General features: G+C 40.0%; 1 protein-coding gene across 1 annotated transcript; it reads left to right on the top strand.

Moving 5' to 3' along the window:
• Nucleotides 1-7,516: 7,516 nt before the first annotated feature.
• LRRC26 (leucine rich repeat containing 26) lies at nucleotides 7,517-23,247 on the top strand. The gene is made up of 2 exons (XM_075579313.1): nucleotides 7,517-8,334; nucleotides 20,837-23,247. Exons 1-2 carry the CDS (start codon nucleotides 7,722-7,724, stop codon nucleotides 21,142-21,144), a joined length of 921 nt encoding a protein of 306 aa, XP_075435428.1. The 5' UTR covers nucleotides 7,517-7,721; the 3' UTR covers nucleotides 21,145-23,247.
• Nucleotides 23,248-23,596: the final 349 nt, after the last annotated feature.

Here is a 23,596-nt window from a genome sequence, read left to right as displayed (position 1 = left end):
TCACAGTCTCCATGGGTAATGAATCCCACAGTGTAACTGCCCTTACTGTAAAGAACCCTTTCCTTTGTTGCTGGTGAAATTTCCTTTCCTCCAACCTTAAGGGATGGCCCTGAGTCCTTAGTACTGCCGTGGGATGAACAGTTCTTTTAAAAGCTCCTTGTATTGTCCCCGAATATATTTGTATATAGTTATCATATCCCCTCTTAGACGCCTCTTTTCTAATGTAAATAAATCTAATTTAGCTAGCCTCTCCTCATAAGTTAGATTGTCCATCCCCTTTATTAATTTGGTATATCTTCTCTGCACTCTCTCTAGTTCCATAATGTCTTTTCTTAGGATTGGTGCCCAAAATTATACTCCCTATTCAAGGTGTGGTCTTACTAATGCTTTGTAAAGGGGCATAATTATGTTTACTTCCCTTCCATCCATTGCCCGTTTGACGCAAGATAAGATCTTGTTTGCCTTTGCAGCTACTGCATGACATTGGGCACTATTGCTAACAGATAAATACAGAAAAGACACAGCGCACAACGCTCATAGTGTATTAAAAGTTGTATTGACATGTAAATTATAATGTGGTGAGTATTGTGCGTACATCAATAAGGTGTTATACAAGCAGTTTCGGGATAATGTTACCCAAGCGCCACATGGAAACCGGAACAGATGTCCTCACATGGATATGGACGCTGGTGCCTCAGATACAGGGTCCTGTCGAGGTAGATAGGAAGCCTCAGAAAGTTCTTACACCCAAAACACGAGTCAAACGTGTGCTGCTGTCCCATGCAGTGCTGTTACAAAGCGAAGCTCCACGCCAGCTAGGATCCTCTCTTTCCCCTCCGTTCAAACACTTCCGGGTTGGTGACGTCACCACGGGGATACTCGCCGATGTTTGGCGCCGTTTTCACTGGGTCAGCTCGTGTGATGGGATGGTGTAGTTAGAGACAAGACTCTTGACAGCTCTTCCAACGGGTTTCGAAACGGGTTTGTACACCAACCTCTGGTGTGAAACTGTATCAAAAGCCTTTGCAAAATCTAAGTAGACCACATCAACTGCATTACCCTGGTCTAAATTCCTACTTACCTTCTCAAAGAAACAAATAAGGTTAGTTTGGCAAGATCTATCCTTCATAAATCCATGCTGACTATTACTGATAATTTTGTTTTCCATTAAGTATTCCTGAATGTTATCCCGTATTAAATCTTCAAGTAGTTTCCCTTCTATTGAAGTCAGGCTTAGAGGTCTGTAATTTCCAGGTTATGATCTAGCTCCCTTTTTAAATATAGGCACCACATCTGCTTTACGCCAATCTTGTGGTACTGAGCCTGTGGAAGCTCCACGCCAGGTAGGATCCTCTCTTTCCCCTCCGTTCAAACACTTCCGGGTTGGTGACGTCACCACGGGGATACTCGCCGATGTTTGGCGCCGTTTTCACTGGGTCAGCTCTCGTGATGGGATGGTGTAGTTAGAGACAAGACTCTTGACAGCTCTTCCAACGGGTTTCGAAACGTGTTGGAAGAGCTGTCAAGAGTCTTGTCTCTAACTACACCATCCCATCACGCGAGCTGACCCAGTGAAAACGGCGCCAAACATCGGCGAGTATCCCTGTGGTGACATCACCAACCCGGAAGTGTTTGAACGGAGGGGAGAGAGAGGATCCTAGCTGGCGTGGAGCTTCGCTTTGTAACAGCACTGCATGGGACAGCAGCACACGTTTGACTCGTGTTTTGGGTGTAAGAACTTTCTGAGGCTTCCTATCTACCTCGACAGGACCCTGTATCTGAGGCACCAGCGTCCATATCCATGTGAGGACATCTGTTCCGGTTTCCATGTGGCGCTTGGGTAACATTATCCCGAAACTGCTTGTATAACACCTTATTGATGTACGCACAATACTCACCACATTATAATTTACATGTCAATACAACTTTTAATTCACTATGAGCGTTGTGCGCTGTGTCTTTTCTGTTTTTATCTGTTAGCTTTAGGGGGTTCCTGAGCCCCCCCTCCATCGCAGCTGCAGACGCTCTGATTAAGGTCACGTATTTTTATTAATATTCATCACGTCACTTATTACACTAGTTGCGCACTTTTTTCTTTTCTCACGCACTATTGCTAAGCCTGCAGTCTACAAGCACTCCTAAATCCTTCTCCATCAAGGATTCCCCCAATATATATCCATTTAATTTGTAAGTCGCCTTTTTATTCTTGCATCTCAAATGCATAAACTTACATTTACCTGTATTAAACCTCATTTGCCATTTACCTGCCCAGGTTTCCAGTCTCTCCAAGTCCTTCTGAAGAGAAATTACATCCTGCTCTGATTCTATTACCTTAAACAATTTAGTATCATTAGCAAAGATGGAGACTTTGCTCTCGATCCCAACCTCAAGGTCATTAATAAACAAGTTAAAAAGCAGGGGTCCCAGTACCGATCCCTGAGGTACTCCACTCACGACTTTAGCCCAACCTGAAAAAGTTCCATTTATGACAACCCTCTGTTGTCTGTCCTTTAACCAGTTTTCAATCCAGGTGCATATATTATTACTGAGTCCAATTTTCTTTATTTTGTACACCAACCTCTGGTGTGAAACCGTATCAAAAGCCTTTGCAAAATCTAAGTAGACCACATCAACTGCATTACCCTGGTCTAAATTCCTACTTACCTCCTCAAAGAAACAAATAAGGTTAGTTTGGCAAGATCTATCCTTCATAAATCCATGCTGACTATTACTGATAATTTTGTTTTCCATTAAGTATTCCTGAATGTTATCCCGTATTAAATCTTCAAGTAGTTTCCCTTCTATTGAAGTCAGGCTTACAGGTCTGTAATTTCCAGGTTGTGATCTAGCTCCCTTTTTAAATATAGGCACCACATCTGCTTTACGCCAATCTTGTGGTACTGAGCCTGTGGAAATTGAGTCCTTGAATATTAAATATAATGTTTGGCTATTACTGAGCTTAACTCCTTGAGAACTCTTGGATGTATGCCATCGGGGCCAGGTGCCTTATTTACTTAAATTTTTTCAAGTCGCTTATGAACTTCTTCCTCAGTTAACCAATTGTTCATTAATATGGAGGTTGTGGCTTCCTCCTGCGGCACTACTATTGAACTTGATTCTTCCCTGGTAAACACAGAGGCAAAGAATGTGTTTAATACCTCAGCTTTTTCCTTATCACCAATAATCTGCCTACCCATCTCACACTGAAAGGGTCCTATATTTTCTTTTCTCATTTTTTTGTTATTAAGGTACTTAAAGAACTTTTTAGGGTTGACCTTACTTTCTATTGCAATCCTTTTTTCATTATCCATTTTTGCTAATTTGATTGCCCTTTTGCAATTTTTGTTACATTCCTTATAATTCTGATACGATGTCTCCATCCCTTCTGACTTGAATCTAAACGCCTTCCTCTTCTTGTCCATTTCCTCCCCTTCCTGTTTATTTAGCCACATTGGTTTTGACTTATTTCTTTTATACTTATTACCCAAGGGTATATACGGATAAGTGTGCTTTTTTAACAATGTTTTAAAGACTGCCCATTTATCTTCTACATTTTCCCCTGCAAAAACATCATCCCATTGTATTACTACTAGATTAGACCTCAGTTATTAATATTTGCCTTACTAAAGTTTAAGGTCTTTGTTGAACCCAAAAAAATCTATTTTTTGATAATTTATTTTAAATGAGACCATGTTATGATCACTGTTACCCAAATGTTCCAGGACTTGAATATTTGTTATTACTTCTACATTGTTTGATATGACCAAATCCAGTATTGCCCCACCCCTGGTTGGTTCCTCAATAATTTGGGTCATATAATTGTCTTTAAGCACCCCCAAAAACCTGTCTCCTTTTGTTGTAACGCCAATCTCATTGTCCCAGTCTATGTCTGGATAATTAAAATCCCCCATTATGCAAACATGACCCAGTTTTGATGCCTTTTCCATTTGCAAAAGTATTTTAGCTTCCTCAATCTCACAGATATTTGGGGGTTTATAACATATTCCCACAAACATTTTCTTAATACTTTTACCTCCACTGCTAATTTCTATCCACAAAGTCTCTACATTTTCATCATTCCCTTCATAAACATCATCCCTTTTAATAAGTTTTAGATCCGGTTTAACATATAAACATACTCCACCTCCCCTTCTATTTGTTCGATCCTTCCGAAAAAGAGAATAACCCTCTAAATTAACTGTCCAGTCATGAGTTTCATCCCACCATGTTTCAGTTATGCCTATGATGTCATACTGCTCCCTTGCAGCTATTAATTCAAGCTCCCCCATTTTATCTGTCAGGCTTCTTGCATTAGCAAGCATGCATTTAATTTTCTTTTCAGCCTGTACTATTATCTTATCTGCTCCTTCCTTTCTGCGCCCACTTGGTTTAGTCTTTAGAAGTTTTCTAGTATTATCTGTAGTTACTATGGGTGTCTCACTGCTTGTCAAACTCGCACTTGCCCCCATTCTACCTCCATACCACCTTGTATCCTCCTCTATTCCATTTAGTTCATTATCTGTTAAGTAATCAGCATTAGTAATGAGAGTCAAGCATAGCGCTATGAAACAGATGACCGTGACGTCATCACTACCCGACGCGCGTTTCATTCTGGCACAAACTTCTTCGGGTATGGGCGTGCCTCTGCGCCTGCTGGTGGTAATATACCCACTGGTTGTCATAGCAACCGCTTGCTTTGTGTTTTAACCTGTCACGAGGTAATTGCTGGATTCGTAAATGCAGCTATGTAGTTATTGTAATTGCACAGAGGTAAGCTATATTAAAAAAGGGAAAATACACTTAATCCCTTGAGTTAAAAAAGAATTAAAAAATTACTTAGGTTCACCAGATGTTAAATGTAATGGCATATTGCATAGACCAGTATTTGAAATGGTGGTCTTAAAGTAATATGCCTCTGCTTCATTGATAGCTGATATAATCCTACATAGGTATTTGTCAGATCTTTTTCAATGAACCATTGCCAACATAGTAAATAAGACACATAAACGTCGATATTCATGAATCAATGGAGGTATCTGAACGTCATAAGGCTAAAGAAATGCTGTATAGGCAAAGCCTTCATTTAACCCTTGCGGTGTAAGTGTACCCAGCAGATATATCCATTTAGCATCTGACTTTAACAGAGCTTTATCAATGTCTCCTTTCCTGATTCCTAAATGTGAAAATCTTTACAGCCAGGAAAGGGGGTCTAAGAGACGTGTGCAAAGGTACGCAATGGAGACCGTTTTTAAGGTGAAATTAATATAAGGCTTTATTTCCTGTTCCTTTAAACAATAGCTCAAACAAAAATATACATAAAACAATAAACACCTACCCCAGTGTAAGGGCACAAGTCCCTCTCTGAACGGCTGGGGGGGGGGGGGGGAAAGCCTCTTACCCACTTATCACCCCAAAGTCTCAGCGGTACCTTAACACAGGTGGCCCTTCAGGTCACTGGTGTCCGGGTAGGTGTCTGCTTGAGGGTCCAGTCCTTTTGTCTTGCTCTAGGAACACAGCCCTCCTTTTCCTTATGGAAGCTCCATTTTGAGCTAAGGAATCTCCTTCCTGTTTCGCAGACCAGGCTTTTTCTAAAAGTCTAGCACAACACGTTAACTCTAAGATTAATGAAAATAACCCAGTTAACTGCACTCAAAGTAATATTAATAGCTAAATTAGCCTGGGATACCAATTGTCCCACTATATGAGGTATAATCACCCCTACCTAGTGACACACTAGAGTGAGTCAGAGCTCACAAAAACCAATAATTCAAAAAATAAAAAATATTTATTAATTATGACAACCGCGACGACTTAAAATTACACAACGAACAAATATTAAAATCCCCTATGGGTTGCCTGGGTGCATTTAACTAGCACACTGCTGGGTTTAGAGGCAGTTTATTTCCAAAAGTCTCTGCTGCAGGGCGGTTAAATGTTGAGCCCAATGTGGGGCTAGGCATTGAAAGTTATTTTGAGATTTTTTGTCCAGTCCAGTGCATGTTTCCTGCATTATGAACTAATTTAGAAAATTGCCTGCCTTGGGAACTACAGTAATTTAGCAAGTTTCCACCTTAAGGACTCTTTTGCAAGTTTTCATGTATTGAGAACTGTTGAGCGAGATTTTGCCACCAAGAGACATATATTTTCCAGATGTGAGTGGACTCTTTTTCCCGCCAAGAAAGCTATTTCGCACAAATGTGAATGGTTGCAGCTAATATCGAGAACCCGCCTACACAAGTGGTGCCATGCCTGGGCCCCTGACGGCTGGATATGGAAGTTGGACCCGACCTCCACAGAGGCTGCACTTTGGCTTCGGTCGGTAAGACCCAACTGGGGGGACATTGATTAGGAAGGGATACTCAATGGATGAGAGCTCGAACTCTGAGGTCCCGATGCAGGAGTTAGGTCCAACATAGGGGCAAGTTGAACTTTAAGCATTGGCATGCCAGAATTGGGGGACCCGGCCAACCTCTCCACAGCCTTGTAAATAAGAAACACCCAAGATTACAAGATTAGTTTATCTTCGATAGATCTTGTGAGAAGAGGTGTATTTGCTAAATTCGCCCAGCTTCAAAACTGGGCAAAACCAGTGTAAAAAATAGCATCATTTTTATCTATTGGAAGCAATTGACGTTTCTCTGTTTATACTGTACATCGGGTGTAATCCTTTTGCACTGACTTTGCCTCAGTTGTACAGACAGAAATCTTTAGTAAATAATCCCCAGTTACCCCCCCAATATTTGTTCTATAAGTCACATGCTGGTCCATTGAAATATGCCAAAACTATCTTCACTTAATTTTCAAGTGTTGGTCAGTGTGGCTAGTGTGATTCTTTCTTTTATTAATCGTGGGGCTTATTTACGAAAGTCTTCTGCCTGCGAAACTTGGCAAAACTAATGCAAAATAATTGCACCATATTTATTAAGGGAAAATCTCAATTACTTTCATTGTCTTTTCATTGGCAAATATGGTGCGTTTTTTTTCAGCTCAGTTTTGCAGCCAGGTGACTTGAGTAAATAGACCACATGAGCAGTTATGTGACTTAGATTAAAGTAGGCATGGGAATCTTTTCACGCTAAACGCTTAACTGCAAAGTAAAACTGTTTTCAAACTTTCACTCTACATGATAAAAGCTCCGGAGGTTTTCTTCTAATCTGTGTGCAAAGAGAAGTTACGGTTAAAAAAAAGAAATAGAAACAAAAACAGTACATCTGTTCCCAAAAAATTATACGTCGCAGCCCTTAATGCAAACAATAGATATATTATGTACACCTTGCTAATCACCTGTATCCTTTCCCTGATTATGTCAGTGCTTAATGTGAAAAGTTTGCCTTGTTCCTATTTCTTCACGGTAGAGCTATGGTTTTCTATGTCAATAAGAGAACAATGAAGAAATACACCAGCTGGATAACCCTTGATTAACCTGTGTTCATACTGTATTTGCGAAGCTCATGTGACCTGTAGTTTGCTTAAGAAATTAGAAGAAAGTTATAAGAAGCTTCAATGCTTCCATGCATCAGACAGCATAGGAATGGGTGGCAGTGTTCGGTGTTTAGAGGTGTTTTTTAGTACATTTAAAGAAAAATTAAGTTGCTCAGAATGTAACCATCGGACTGCACCAGATCAAACCTTTTAGTCTTTGCTTTTTGGCTTTGGTAATTCTGAAAATGCATATTTCAGTTCAACTTTGATTTCAAACTTGTACGTGATAACTTCAACAGATGGCGTATTTTGAAAAGCATTGTTTATTCCTCGCAGTTATGGCTTTAAGATGTCTTCCAATATTGTGTTGCCCTGACATCTGCAGTTGTTCAAGTGGAAAGGTAGATTGTTATAGTAAAGGCTTCTACTTTATTCCTGAAGATATAACTGAAGACACCCACACCCTTCTCTTGGCCTATAACAACATTTGTGTTTTGAAGATTCTTTCTTTTCTCAAGTATCAACAACTGGAATATCTGGAATTGCAGAACAATGTCATATCGGACATTCATAGCCAAGCCTTTCAAACTCTACAGAACCTCAGCTACTTGGATCTAAGCAATAACCAGCTGATTCACATAAAACCAGGAGTTTTTAAACCTTTGTCCAGCCTAATTACATTAAATTTAGGAAACAACAGAATAGCCAGCCTGTCCGGAAATGCACTGGAGCCTTCAACAAAATTGCAGAGGCTTTTCTTATACAATAACGCTTTAACCAATCTAAGGACTGAGTTACTTTATAATTTGCCATCTCTCACACACTTGAGGTTGGATGGCAATCCGTGGGTCTGCACTTGCCAAATCCAATATCTTTTTTCTTGGATGATTGACAATGCACAGAAAATCAAAGGTAAGACATTTTAAAGAGTGGTTCACTTATATTTTAATTTCAGATGAGAAGGTAAGGTAAAGTATTGAGAAGTTGGGTTTTGTAAAAAAAAATGGAAGAATACACCTTTTTTGTATTTAAGTGAGACGTTACCAAACAATAGTAAGTAACACCGCCTTATAATAACTATATAAAAATATATTCGGGGACAATACAAGGAGCTTTCAAAAGAACTATTCATCCCAAGCGCAGTACAAAGGACTCGGGGGCATCCCTTAAGGTTGGAGGAAAGGAGATTTCACCAGCAACAAAGGAAAGGGTTCTTTACAGTAAGGGCAGTTACAATGTGAGATTCATTACCCATGGAGACTGTGATGGCAGATACAATAGACTTGTTCCAAAAAAAGGTTGGACATCTTTTTAGAAAGGAAAGGTATACAGGGATATACTAAATAAGTAAACATGGGAAGGATGTTGATCCAGGGATTAATCCGATTGCCAGTTCTTGCGTTCAGGAAGGAATTTATTTTTCCCCTTATGAGGTATCATTGATATGACGCGGGGTTTTTTGTTTGCCTTCCTCTGGATCAACAAGTTAGTATAGATATAGGATAAATTATCTGTTGTCTAAATTTAGCATAGGTTGAACTTGTTGGACATACTTCTTTTTTCAACCTCATCTACTATGTAACTAATAACTATCATGTACTGTATATGAGGCAGTTTGTCTTCCACTAGATTTACTAAACGTACAAATAAAGCAGTTTGTCAATTGATTTGGCTACAAATGAAGCTGTTTGTTTCAGACTGCTAAGTTAGACAGTTTGTATGATACCAACCTCATTGGACTAGATTCTGTGTTCATGCCAGGGGTGTCAAATAACTGTACTGTATTGCAAGGCTTTGTTTTAATTCTTCCCATGCCTAGGGAATGTATACTTCTACAAACCATTTAAATGTGAAGTCCCAATTAATAGTTATGTTTCAACACTATGGCCCATATTTACTAAGGGGTGCTATTCCATACGACACCTTACCGTTTATATGCTGTATGTTGTCTTGCAGCAATAAAAGGTGTTTTATGGCACAACACCCCTTAGTAGATATGGGCCAATATGTATTTGTAAAATAGTCAATACTTGTGGAAAATAAACCATAACTATTTAATAACAGTAAATACATAGGTTACATTAGTGTGAGATGCTTGTTATTCTTTAGGGGGGGAAATGCTGCAGTTGAGAGAGAGCTCTGCTATTGTATTTTTGTAGAACATATAATCACAACACATCTGTATTTGAGATGGCCATGTGTATACTCAATAGATATATATTTTCTTAACGTTACAACTTTATATTATGTAAATCATTTCACATACATTTTACATATGAAGATGGAACAAGTTTGAGTGCTTGGGAATGTTAAAGATTAGGTAAATCCAGTGACACGTTCCCAAACTTCAGATTAAATTATTAACATAACATTGTTATTTAAAACATAACTTCACAAAATCTATCATTATAATGGCTATGGGCTTTAAGACAAAACTTTACTGACCATGATTTAACATAGAGTCTCTGGCCCTTATTCCATATGTTTGACGTTGATCCCATTCATCTGAATAGAACTGCATTATGTTAATAAGATTGTCATTGCATTGCAAAGGAGTTCCTGCAGGCACCAAAGGAGTTAACACCCTCCAAATTAAATACAAGAAGAATAACATCCATATATGCAAATAATATAAAAAAAGAGGAAAGTTGCGCCAAAAGAGAGTTATCCTACTGTTCAGTATATGGCTCCTGTCCTTGACACAATGCAGTTCCGCAGCCTGAGTCTCTCAGAGGTGATTCACCAACCTCTGTGTGAATACTGGTAGAAAAAGGGGGGGTCCTCCGGCGCGTTGTTCTGCTTGTGGCTCCACGGCGTTTTGGATATATAGGTAAAGGAGAGAAGAGAGGGGACCACAGTAAGGGACCAACACAGTGATTATACACAACTCTTCGTTTGATTTGTGAGGGGGGGGGGGTGATTGGGGGTGGTAGGAGATCAATGGAGAGATGAAAAATACTGCTGAATGAAAGGAGACACACTTACATCAGAGTGTCTAGTATCTTGAATTCTTGTACTCTTTTCTTTATGTAGCTGTATTTGGTTGAGGGTGAGGAAAAGCCTCCTGGTATCCTCCTTAGCAAAAAAATATAAAGGGAAAAAATAGTGCAATAAAATTTATTAACAATGGAAAAAAAGAGATTGAACACTTACAAGCGGCCGATAATTTCAGGCATAGAGAGGAGATGCTGCCAGACTCCACAACGAATCCCTTCCTGGGTTGGAGTGGTTTGTCCTGGCTGTTTCCCTGTTGGCAGATGATTGCTGCGTTGATCTTCACTTCGGGTGGCTGGGATTGAAGGTTTCCAAGAGCCCGTGCACAGGCTATGTCCTCCTCAAAAACGGCCTGTCCCTCAGCATACACAGCATACAGATTTCAGCTCCCTGCTCCGGTGCGCGTGCGCATGCGCAGACGGCGGGATCGCCGAGCCAGATAGTACAGGGAAATCAAGTCCTCACTACGGTGGCTTGTAATGGCCAAAAAACGTCATCAAGTCCTCACTACGGTTTCTTGTAATGGCCAAAAAACGTCACCAAGTCCTCACTACGGTGGCTTGTAATGGCTGCAAATAATTGGGCAGCCTTTAGTGGACCAAGTGGCTAGTCCTAGGCTGAGCATGACTAGCTGGACACTTGGGGGCTCATTCACTAAACAGTGACAAGTGGCTTAATGCACGTTAAATTCCTGTGTAGCTCGATATTACCTGCTTTGCTATTTACTAAGCAGTGATAATAGTGCAGTATTGTGCTATAAGGGCTTTTTAATGAGCTTTAACACTCTGACCAAAAAAAGTCATACGAGAAGCTAAAAAAAGGCACAAAATTACTTTTTTTTTGCCAGCAATTGCTCTTCACTAAGCAGTAATGAGCATATCGAACTTTAAAATCTTGCAATATTTTGGCACCAGCTAAAGGCGAGTGCGAAAGATATTGCAAGATGCATAAAAGCATTTTATGTTATTTTTACTGCACAGGATTGATACCGGAGGCTTGCGGTGAGCCCCCGGAGACAAACAGGGACTCTCAGTGACCCCTGGAGATTTGGGGGTCCCGTGGGTCCCCGGCATCCCCACCAACCAATTAAATCAAAACAAGCATTTGCCTAAAAATGCATTGCCTTTCACTGTATTTATCTATAGCCCTAAATGGGCATACTGTAGATAAACGCACTGACCATCAATGGGCAAAAAAAATAAAAATACAAAAATAACATACATTCAATGTTTTTCTTACCGTTGATGTCTTCCCCTTCTGATTCCGACTGCAGCAGGAACCTCTCGATCCTCAGCGCAATTCTCCTTACCTATAGGTAACTTCTTCTTGGCTTCTTTCTTCTTTTTTTCAGGCTTCTGTTCTTTATTTGTAATCCAATCCATTCGGCGGATGTGGTCCCGTCATCTTCTTGGCTTCAAACGACATGGGACAGGCACCATTGGATGGTGTACCATGTGTGACGGATTATTTTTTTTTGTAATGGACGTGACATCATCAAAAGGGAGGGAAGCCAGCCAACCAGGCTCTGCTTTAAATGATGTGAAATCACTCCCTTTCCATGATGTCATAGCCTTTGAAAAAAAAAAAGAACTGTCACATGGTTTACTACAACCAATCAGATTGTGGTGTACCATGTGATGCCTCACATGGTATATCTTACAATCCGATTAGTTAAAGTAACATGTGATGACAGACATTTTGTTTTTGGTGATGTCATCTTAAAGGGAGGGAATCATAGCCTTCCTGATTGGCTGGCTTCCCTCCCTTTTGATGACACCATATCCTTTACAAAAAAAAATCTGTCACATGGTACACCATCCAATAGGATTGGGGTGTATAATTTGACACTCAAATGTGATATCACAGGCCTTATATAAGGCCTGACCCATCTCATTTGAACACAGAAAAAAATGGGGGAGCACAGGGTAAGGGTTATTGCAATGCAAAATGCGGATGGTGATAACTCCTGACAGGGGTCCGGTGGGATATAATTCACCCAAATGGATCTCCTGTCTGGAGGATAATAATAAGCTACTGTACTGGTGTCAGGGTCAATAATAAAATATCACTTAGCAAGTGCTGGTGCAACAAGGTTTCTTTTTCTTCTATTTCTTCATTACGATGTGGAATTCTTCCTGCTTCTCTTGCGGCCCCTGTCAGGAGTTATCACCTTCCGCATTTTGCATTGCAATATCCCTCACCCTGTGCTCCCCCATTTTTCTCTGTGTTCCATTATCATCAAGGGTCCTGGATAGATCCTGTTGTGGTCAGAGTCACAGGAGGGCACCATAAGATTTAGGGGTATTACTGCTGCGGCCAAGTTTATTCGAGCATTTGCCCGTTCTTGGCCGCAGCAGTAGCCTGGCGCGCGCCCGAGGGTGACGGGCGCGCGCCGAAGCAGCGGAAGAGCGCCCTCCGATCGGGGAGCTCTCCCTACCGCTGCCGGGTCCGCCGGGTCCCCCGGAACCCCCTGCCGCCGTCCCCCACATCGCGGGACACCAGGGCTCCCTCGGGGAGCCCTGGACGCGCGTGCAGGGGGCGCAGGCTCCCGAAGACGCGTGACCGCGCGTCTATGACGCGCGGCACGCCGAGGGGCGGCCACTAGCAAGCCGGGAAATCTCCCGGCTTGCGGATCTGGCCGCACTGCAATTAAGTGTGTCGGCAGTGTACACCCCACAAAGGTTGTATTATACTCTCGATTTATTTTATTCACTTCCACATTGCATATTGAGATAGCACCCAGGTATTATTTTGCTGTACCATCTCATCTGAAGCCAAGAAGATGACGGGATAATATCCGCTCAATGGATTTGATTATAAAGAAAGAAGAGAAGAAAGAAGACAAGAAAAAAAAAGTTACCTGAAGTTGAGGAGCATTGCGTCGAGGATCGAAAGGGTCCTGCTGCAGTTGGAATCAGAGCGGGAAGACATCAACGGTAAGAAAAACATTGGCTGTACAGTATGTTATTTTTGTATTTTTGGTATTTTTAATGTATTTAAAAAAATATGTTGTTGCCTATTGACTGCCAATGTGTTTATATATGCCCATTTCGGGCTATAGATAAATACAGTGACAGGCAATACATTTTTAGTCAAATGCTTGTTTTTATGTATTTGTAATGTATTTTTGGTGCTTGTTTTGTTTTATTTATTGTGTATCTTTTGGCGATTGGTTTATTTAATTGTTGTGTAGTTTTGGTTCTTGGTTTGATGAAATTTTGTATTTTGGGTGCATGTTTTTTTTAAACTCAAAGTTCCTTTGCCAGATCCTAAAGAAAAATAGCTGACTTAAAAAAATAAGCAGGAGTGAACAGAGAAGTTCAAAAGGACCCCTATAGCTGCACTCTAAACTGTATGTATATGTTTCTAGAGTAATAAGGTAAAAGATCCCCTATACCAGAAACTAAAAACGAAAACGGCGCAAAATAATAAAGTTTTAATACATGTTGCAATTAAACTATTTTACACTCAAATGGATAAAAAGGGTATGAACTGAACCCCTAAGAGGAGCGATATGAGTCCTTATGGAGGTGCTTAAAGTACTAGTGTACACTTATTATTGTAAAGTGCACCCCATAGGCTCCTGCGCTGATTAGAACATTAAATGCCACTGAATCTGGGTACTTGTGTGGAAAGCCTGTCAGAAGAGGTGTTTGTCAAAGTTTGGCTTTGTTATTCAAAGCACTATAGGTATAGGCTCTAACAAACACTCTCTATATAGTATCCAAGTAAAAGGAGTGAATTCTCTTAACTATATTCAGGCTCCTGGGACTGTGTCAGTAACGTGGGCATTAGCCCTTCCACATATGTAACTTGAGTGCTGCAGTCTGTGCTATTGGCGGGGAGTAGGTAGGTAACAGTGTAGTACTTGGTTGGAAGATACCAGCACTATGTACTATATAGATTGCAAAACATAGATGCGTGTACTGCAGACAACATAACCATATATACCACAGTATAATCGCAAATCCCTAATATATTGTTACAGTTAAGGCTCGCGGCTCACCCTTATGCCTAATAGGACACACGGATATGCTGCTCAGTAAACACAAAAGGCTGCTATTACAGACATAAAAGCGTCCGTGGTTGGCGAATTGCCAAAATTCCGTGACACTCCAAAGGAAGAAGGGGAGGGAATGCAAAGCAAGGCTACAAAGAGCTTGAAACCGCTAAGCATACACCAGGAGAATAGAAGGCATACAACCCGTTCAGGTGGCTGATAGAGTTCTCGCAGTCGCTCCTACAGTGACGTCGCCGTCGTGACGTCAGCAAACACCCGACACGTGTTTCGCGCGTATGACGCGCTTCATCAGGGGGAGGAGTGTGTCCGTGTGTCCTATTGTATTGTACCCTACCCCTATGCACCTACTTTTTAAGGACTATTGGTAAAATAGGTGAGCAGTTCTTTCCACCCTTTGACTTAAAAAAATGCAAGTTATCAAAGATGATCCCCAGATGCAAATCCAAAGTCATATCTCAAGTGGCAGACAAAAAATTCCAGGAACAGGATTGGTAAAATGTGACCGTGGAAAACAAAACAAAAAATTGGGAGCTCATTGTTCTATTTAGTGTTCAGGGCTGAAAAAAGCTTTCCCGGGGCCCCGGACTAAAGCCCACACCCACATGTTGGCAACCTTGCAAACCTCACCCCATTTTCTCTTACGCCCCCCTTCTCACATTCCCACACCCTCTCCCCCCCCTCTTAAACTCCCCTGTCACCATTTCCTGCCAATCAATGGGGGTAGTTGTCCTGGGAGATGATGGTTAGGCCTCCTGGGTGGGTATCGGGGTAGGGGAGTTAACCCCTTAATTACTATAGCGGTTACTAACCACTAAGGCGATTAAGGGGTTAGTGGCCATTAGTTTTTTAATTTTTATTGTAATGTTCCTGCCAATGGAGGACCAGGATGGAGAAGAAAACGAGGACGGCCATCATCCTGGTAGGGGTAAGTGCAACTTTTAATTATTTTATGGTGGCTGGGTTAATGTTTTATTTTTAATGGGCAAATGTACTATTATCCATATCTGGATAATAGTAATTTTGCCCATTACTGTACTGTATGTGTTAGAGGGGGAGGGGGGGTTGCTGTGGATGCAGAGGGTAGGTTTTGTACTTTGAAGGTAGTAGGTATTTTAATGTTTATTGGGGTTGAAGGATTGGGTGAAGGGGGTACTTGGCCCAGGGTGAGTGGTTAGGCCTACCAGGTGGGTAGCGCAAGTGGTTAACCCTTTCCTTACCATTGTGTTTATTACCGTTATGGTAATGAAGGGGTTAACTCCTATCGCAACCTTCCCGGTAGGCCTAACCACCCACCCTGGGCCAAGTACCCTCTGAACTCACCCCCTCTGCCCCCAATAAATGAGCTACTGTGCCTTAACCCTTTTCATTGCCTTATAGGGTAGCCGTTAATGTAATGAAACTGCATTAATGTGATTTTTACTAATAGTGTATTGGAGCACGGGGTCTCCTGAGCTGAACCGCATTGATTTCAGCCTCAGGACCTCCAGCTTCCCGAGTTATAGGCCCTGGTATCAGCTGAAATTAAAGCAATTCAGCTCAAGAGACCCCCTGCTCCCGTACATTACTAGTAAAATTCACATTATACAGTAGCAGCTTCTTTACCTTAAGTGAACACAAAAAGAAACTGAATCTATGAGCTCCAGGAGAACAGCAGAATGTATAAATATTATAACAAATATACTGGAGCCTAGAATATGGGGTTAAAGGAGAAAAAAAACTGTGATGAAAAGTTTGTAATATAGTGGAGGGTAGGAGAGGACACAGGTATAGGCAAGTTAAGGCTTATTTGTGAGAAATACCTGTATGGGCTGTATTCTGTAGTCACCGGGTTATATGCTACTGTAGATATAAGGATGGCCAGATAGCTGAACTCATCCCCCTTTGAAAGCACAACAAGGCCTTTTGTATTTTCTTAACTTTATTGAGGGAGTTACAGAAATGAAAGGTTCTTGTGGGTGTTGTTGTGTAGGTAGAGAGTGCTTCTCTATGTGAAGTAGAGAGTGCTTCTCTATGTGAAGTAGAGAGGGCTTCTCTATGTGTAGGTAGAGAGTGCTTCTCTTTGTGAAGTAGAGAGTGCTTCTCTATGTGTAGTAGAGAGTGCTTCTCTATGTGTAGTAGAGAGTGCTTCTCTATGTGAAGTAGAGAGTGCTTCTCTATGTGTAGTAGAGAGGGCTTCTCTATGTGAAGTGCTTCTGTATCAAGGGACGGTCACACGCATTGCTTTGCAAGGGAGTCGGTAAGAATGAACGTACTCACTCAGTAGCTGGATAGGAAGAGGAAGTGTGCCATGTTTGTCACACAGGAATAGGGACAGGGCTAAGCTACCTCTGAATACAGACAGGGGAGGATGGAAAAGTCCATTTGGCTAGGGGGATTAAAGGGGTTGTCACGGCAACCAACTTCTAGCAGGCTGGAGAATTGGGAAGTATCCATTCCCACCTGCACTAGGAGTGATACTGTGGCAGCCGCCTTTATTCTCCTGCGGCCTTTTCCCCGCGATTTTAAAAATCGCGGGCAAATCGCGGGCTGATGGGGGCTGTTTTCGGCCGTTTTGGGCGCCTGCGGGCATTTCTATTGTTTAGCGCTAAGCGCTTTCATTGTCTAGCGCTATTAGCGCTATCAGCTGATTTCGGGCCGCGCGGAGAAGGCCCGTGAGAGTCAGAAAACATCCCCGCATTTTTCCGGGTAAGTCGGAGGATAGGAGGGGCCACAGCAGTAGCTGCAGGGAAAGCTTACATCCAAATAAAGGGCTAGCAGGCAGAGCTGCAAAGGGGGAAACAGAAATAGACAATCCTTTTCCAGGACAGGCTGAGATAAGCATCTCAGGATTTTAACAGCCTTAGTTGATAGCTCTGCGTCAAAATGCAATTGGTGTGGAGTAGCACAACTTATAATAACACACCTTCCTGCTCCTACAGCTGGTATGCTGTGTCCGAATTGGCTGCTCCAGAAAAGCCTCTGTGATCCCCAATGGCATCCGTTCGATCCAAACACATGAAGGGAAGTGGGATCAAAGGTATTGCCGTTCCGAAGAAAAAATCAGGAAACTCACCAGCAAAAATAAACTAAAATCAATTTTATGAGACTACATAAAAAACATGAACAAAAAACAGAAGACGCGTTTCATGCACCCTATGTGGCTTTTTCAAGGAGTATACAGCTCGGGAGGAGGAACATATTTATACCTCCCCCAGTAATATACTAAAAGACAACTGATAGCAATTTGTAATTGGTGCAAAAAAATCATAATACATAAAAGAAGTCAAAAAACAAAAGCCAAAAAGCAATAAAGAAATATACAATGTATCAAAAAACATGAATAATAAACAACACAAAAGATACACAATTAGAAAACAATAAGCAACAAGAAAAAAAGGACAATTAAAGAGACTAATAAAGCTAAATTAAACAGCTGGGTTTGTCATACAATCAAACATCATAATATGACAATAACCATTAAATATGTATATTCAATGTAATATAGAACATATTAATTTCCAGTATTAACATTACTGTGCGTGAAACATGTTTGAGGATCTGTGAGGATTTTTATCTATATGTTTTTAATTCAATACATTTTTGATACTGGCCCTCTGGCCTTTGTTCTAGCTGTGCTTCGGATCTTCTACTTTTAAATAACCTTTGCAGTATTAAACGTTAGCCACTAATGTCTCAAATTATGACACATTAATTCAAAGTGACTAAAAAATGATCATAATATGGCAAGGGTATAACACATAGAAAGTATCTTAAAATGTTTGAGATAAACTAAACTAAACCCAGCATATAGATGCATAGCTCCAATCAATCATGAATAGTCATGGCTATAAATAGATGACAAAACATGATTATTGAAATACATATAGCATAAGTGCAAAGAATATTGTCCAATTTTAAATACTAATTGAAAAAATACTTCTACAAATCAATAACCAAATACTGTAGTATTGGGCAACAGGATATATATATATATACAGTATATATATATATATATATATATATATATATACATATATATATATATATATATATATATATATAAAAACACAGATAAAACAGGCGCACTCATAGAGTAAAAGGTATAACAATATATTTATGGAGTCAAGGATTTAAAAATGCACACTCACAAACATAGCTTAATAAAAAGCATTTTTGAGTAAAACTCAGCCAGCCAGACACAGGAACCCGGTAGCAGATGACTTTGGTATGGTGTCCAGTGTAGGTACACTGCAGCAGCCTCTATGGACACCTCCGGAGCCCAGAGAACACGAGGGACGCCGCCTTCCTCTCAATCCTGCGTCACACAGTGAGTACTCAGCTCCAGATACCGCGAGAACTCAGTGACGTCAGTGGATTCGACCGGAAAAAGTTCCCATGTATGCAACAAGTGGACAGCTGAGAGTAATACTTCCAAAAACGCAATAAATTGCTGTAGCAAGCCAGTGAGTGGAATAATAATAATCCTCCTGATGACGTCTAGTGAAGTACTGTAAAAAATATAATTTAAGGGACATAAACATAGACAAATGCCCACTCACATAAGTGCACGTATTAGAAAAAACTCAATTGCCAGCCTCACGATGCACTTGATACACCTCGTGATTTCGGCATACTCCGGCGCTGCTCCTCCACGTGAACTTGTCCCTCTCAGTGCTCGGGTAAAACAGTCCCTCCGGAAACGGCACCATCCAAGGCTTGTGCCACCAGACTTCAGAACTTAGTCTCTGGGAGCCTCGGAAGTAGGTAAATCGGCTCATACACTTCTCAAAGTCTCTGCTCATGTGAGTGAAAGTTACACAATGAAACCACGCCCCGCGTTTTGTCATACAGATGACTTCATCAGGGGTTGTTATTTGGGTGTACCCTCCCGATATATATAGGGAGAGTTGAATAATTAATTAGTCATGCACATGTAGTATCATAAAGACATATTTACACTGTGTGTTACATATGGTGATGATGAGAACTCCAGTATGATAAATAAGATACCAATAGCTTCGATCCCATAGCATTATTCTATTATTAGTTTCCACATACAGTAAAGCAGTAGAAAGTATTTATAAGACTCAAAGTCAACATATAAACACAATATCACTGCGCTTGTAAACTCTAAATTGTAAACAATACTAATTGCTTATAATAGTTATACTGTAGGTATATTATACCAAGTATCCAGGAAATTGATAACACCAAGATCATAATATAATATTATTTGTAGCACATAAAGATAGATATTTAGTCATAAAGATAGATATTAAAATAGTGCAAAGAATTTATGGTTTGAGCTGATATAAAGTACTCAGAGTAACAGTGTTTTTCATTGAAAAGTTAATAAGTTTATTTAGAAATTGATTGACAAGTTTCTTAAATTGAACAAATCGGAAGACCCTGGGCTGAGTCTCTTGTAATAAGTGGATTGACCAAAAAGGCAAGAGTCAAATATTTTACACAAAATAATTACATTTTTTCTGCCAAATGAATCCACCAGTCTCTAAATATCTAGACCAGTATACAATATATTCGACATGTATTCGTTGCAACATAGTAACATGGCTCAGTAGATTAGGTTTAAGAAAAAAGACTTGTCCTCCGAGCGCAGCGTTTGTTAAATTCAAACTTGGTGAGCTACAGATAAACATTAATCAATTACTGTATGTCTCATAAATAAAGGAAAACCATATTTCCTAATGCCAAAATATTGCCATCAAAGCTTACCTGTGTTTTAACATGCTCAGCATATCGTTGTATTCCCTTTCTAGGATATCTAATTTATTTGTAAATGTAACTGTCACAGTCTGGGGTGGGTAGTAAATTGCACATTTGAGTGCCCTTACTGTAAGGAACCTTTTCCTTGTTTGCTGGTGAAAATTATTTTTCTCTAATCCAGGGGAAGCCAACTCTAGTCCTCAAGGGCCACCAACAGGTCAGATTGTAAAGATATCCTGACTTCAGAACAGGTGGCTCAATCAGTGACTCCGTCAGAATAACTGTGCCACAGATTGTGCCACCTTTGCTAAAGCAAGGATATCCTTACAACCTGACCTGTTGATGACCCTTGAGAACTGGAGTTGGCCACCCCTGCTTTAATCTCACGGGATGACCTCATGACATTTATTCTGTCCCTTGGATGAAGAGCCCCCTTGAAAATTTACAATGGTAGCAAAATTATGAAACAATTGACACAAGATATATTACCATCATTATTGTTTTCTATGAAGCTTGTGGATATATCAAATTACATTTTTATTTAGGGGGGTTCCACCCCCTAAAGAGAGGGCACTAGATTCTCCAAATGTCTATTCTCTCACAGTTGTATAGATACATGGTAGATGAGGATGAAAGCTGAATGCTTGGATGTGTTTTTGGACATTGACATTTTATCCAAAATGTGTTTTACAGAAAAGGAAAGGACACTGTGTGACGTCCCGAAATATCTTGAACAGTTTCCCGTTATGGAGATTCAGCAGAATTCCTTCAACAACTGTCAGGATCTTTTTACACTGTTTGAATATTTGTATTTTCTGCTGATTGGAATTTCCTTATTCGTCGTTAGCATTTTCCTCTGCCTAGTAACAGGTTCCTTGATCGTGTGTTATGATCGTGTTTTACTAAAGATCAACAAGAGGCCACGAGTTTACAAAAAGAAAACGGGTAAAAAGAGAGAGAAAGTGGTAAATGGTAACCATATACCCGTGTGCAATATATAGCTGCAATATGGAGCAGCAGCCGTTGCACTTACTGCTTGGTATTCATCCAATACATCCTCAACACAGTTATTTTAACTTCATTTGTCTCTAATATTCATAAATATGCAATCGCTTCACAAGGAAACACATGATTCCGATCATAATATGAAATATACAAATCAGTTGTAAAACCATTTTTGTATAATCCACTTTAACGTGAATTAAGCGCCAGTTACTCTGTTTTTAGACCTACTCTATAATTCATGCAATTAATAAATATTGCTAGTGTTGCACTATTTTCCATTAAAAAAAGAATTACAGTAGTTCTGTATACACACATTAAATGAACTCTAAATTATTGAGTTCTTCAGCTTTGACTAAATCTTTGTAGTCCATGACCACATAATCCCATGTTTCTTGTTATTGTCACGAATATTGTGCGATCTTTTGTCTGGTAGTAGCCAAAATCCCACAGTGCCTTGTGAAGAATCTCCAAATTGTCTCATGAATAATCTATTCAAGCCAATCATTGGACAAAGAAGGCAAAATTAAATGTTGTACTGAGGTATAAAGTGATAATCTTGTAAATCTTTCCAGGTAATAAATGTAGCTGTGTTTGTAACACATTTGGAAGTAATTACTGTAGATAATAAATACTGTAATAATATAGTAATCGTTATAATTAAAAATATATATTACAGTAAGCTAACAAAATCTATAGGAACAATTCTAAATAAAAAGGTTTATGCCACATCAGATCTCGAAGATGTTTTGATGCAGAAAGAAGACACACAGTTTGATGCATCTCATAGATGATTTGTGTGTCATGTAACTTCTTCCAAATTCCTTCTTTTTGGCGCACGCTGGTGTACATGAAGAAAACGATGAAGTAAAGAATTGAAATAAAAATGCTTACATTTTGCTCAAGTTTAGGCATATACTAGGGCAATTTTGGAACAAAATTTAAAGTGTGTCATTTTTATCTTGCATTGTGTATCCTTTTTGGCTCCAGTTTTTCCCTATACTGTATGCCTCAGCTTGGGCTTTTGGGGTTGTCAGCAGGAGGAGTTAGATGATGTGCAGATTGTTCTCTGATAGGTGGTGCTGTGTATCAGTGTAAAAGTCTGGGGTAAAAAGTCTGTATGAAACAACAAATTCAAATTGAGCTAGATGTACAGTATCAAGAAAGTTTTTTTCGGTTGAAACTAATGTGATTTTTTCCCCCCTGGTTTACAGCTGAGATACTATGATAAATAAAAACTGAGAGCCCCCACTTTCTCCGCCCCAAAACTGCCTTAATACTTGGCTCTCTTTGAGCGTTTCATGTACATTGTAATCCTGTCAGTTGTACAGCGTATAGGGGGACTACTTTATGTACATTTGTCTTTACTTAATTCAAAAAGTGACATACTGTCAGTGCTCATTTGCATGTCATTTCCCAGAATCCCTGGCGGCAGCAGAAGCATGGTATGCTAAGAGTTAATGGGGAAAGGCAGGGTTGCAGACCTGTCTGAGATGTGAATGTGCACACGAGGAGTTTTTATCATCTTTTATTCACTGAATTATTTTTTTTAGGCCAAGGTAAATATGTAATACTTATTTACAGTATGATCAAAATAGCAATAACATATCCTTCCACAAAAGCTGCCGTGGACTCCAAATTATTATTTGCTGTATGAATACATGATTTATTACCACATCAAGAAGTGTAGTAGTGACTACAGTAAGCACATGTTACCATCTGTACCATAAAGTTGCTAGGCATTTTCATCATCTTTTTTAAATGAATGATGTATTTGTCACTTCACTTTGCTTTTCTGTCTGTCTCATGTGTAATAAAATAATTGTATTAAAGTGTGGCGATGCCCCCTTAAGTGGAGGCTGTATTTTCTTAAAAAATAAATGATAATGCCACAAATACATGCACATTAATCCTTTTGTTAGCATTTGTGTTGTTTGAAACATTTTGCCAATTTATATTACCAGGGAAACAAAAAACACAAGTTACACTGTACTCTTTTCACTTCTATAATGATTTGAAAAACAGTAGAAATGAAAGCTCAATTTTTACAAATGGCCAAGCCTCACAACCCCAGAAAAGGGGTCTCAACTCTCTCCCAGAATAATTACTTGATTAAAGACAAAAGAATCAGATAAAATCGCCGTCCGATCTCCTTCTCAGAAGCACATTTTATATTGATTTGCTATTAATTGGATCCAATGCCCCCCCCCCTTTTTTTTTACTGAAAGTGGTACATAGTGAGAATATTTTATTATTTTCTAGTTTTTATTTTCTTTATATGTAAACAGCCCTGCCCGGCACCTAAGGAGTTTACATCAGTGTCGGTTTTATGGCTGCTCGGGATGCATTACCTTGTTCAGGGTGCGTGCCTCTTGCGGGCTTGGCGTCGGTACACAATGATGGTCGCCAGGATCTTTATTCATTCAAACAGCAGTTAATTATGTGGTAAGA

This window comes from Ascaphus truei, chromosome 21 (genome assembly GCF_040206685.1).
Source record: "Ascaphus truei isolate aAscTru1 chromosome 21, aAscTru1.hap1, whole genome shotgun sequence".
Lineage (NCBI taxonomy): Eukaryota > Metazoa > Chordata > Amphibia > Anura > Ascaphidae > Ascaphus > Ascaphus truei.
The sequence above is the reverse complement of the archived record's forward strand: the minus strand, read 5'-3'. Positions and strand labels throughout refer to the sequence as shown.

Bases quoted from the DNA above. Each gene is read 5' to 3' on its own strand.
- LRRC26 (XM_075579313.1), top strand. From the start codon at position 7,722: ATGGCGTATTTTGAAAAGCATTGTTTATTCCTCGCAGTTATGGCTTTA. The intron at 8,335-20,836 runs GTAAGACATTTT...TGTGTTTTACAG, and splicing joins CAATGCACAGAAAATCAAAG to AAAAGGAAAGGACACTGTGT.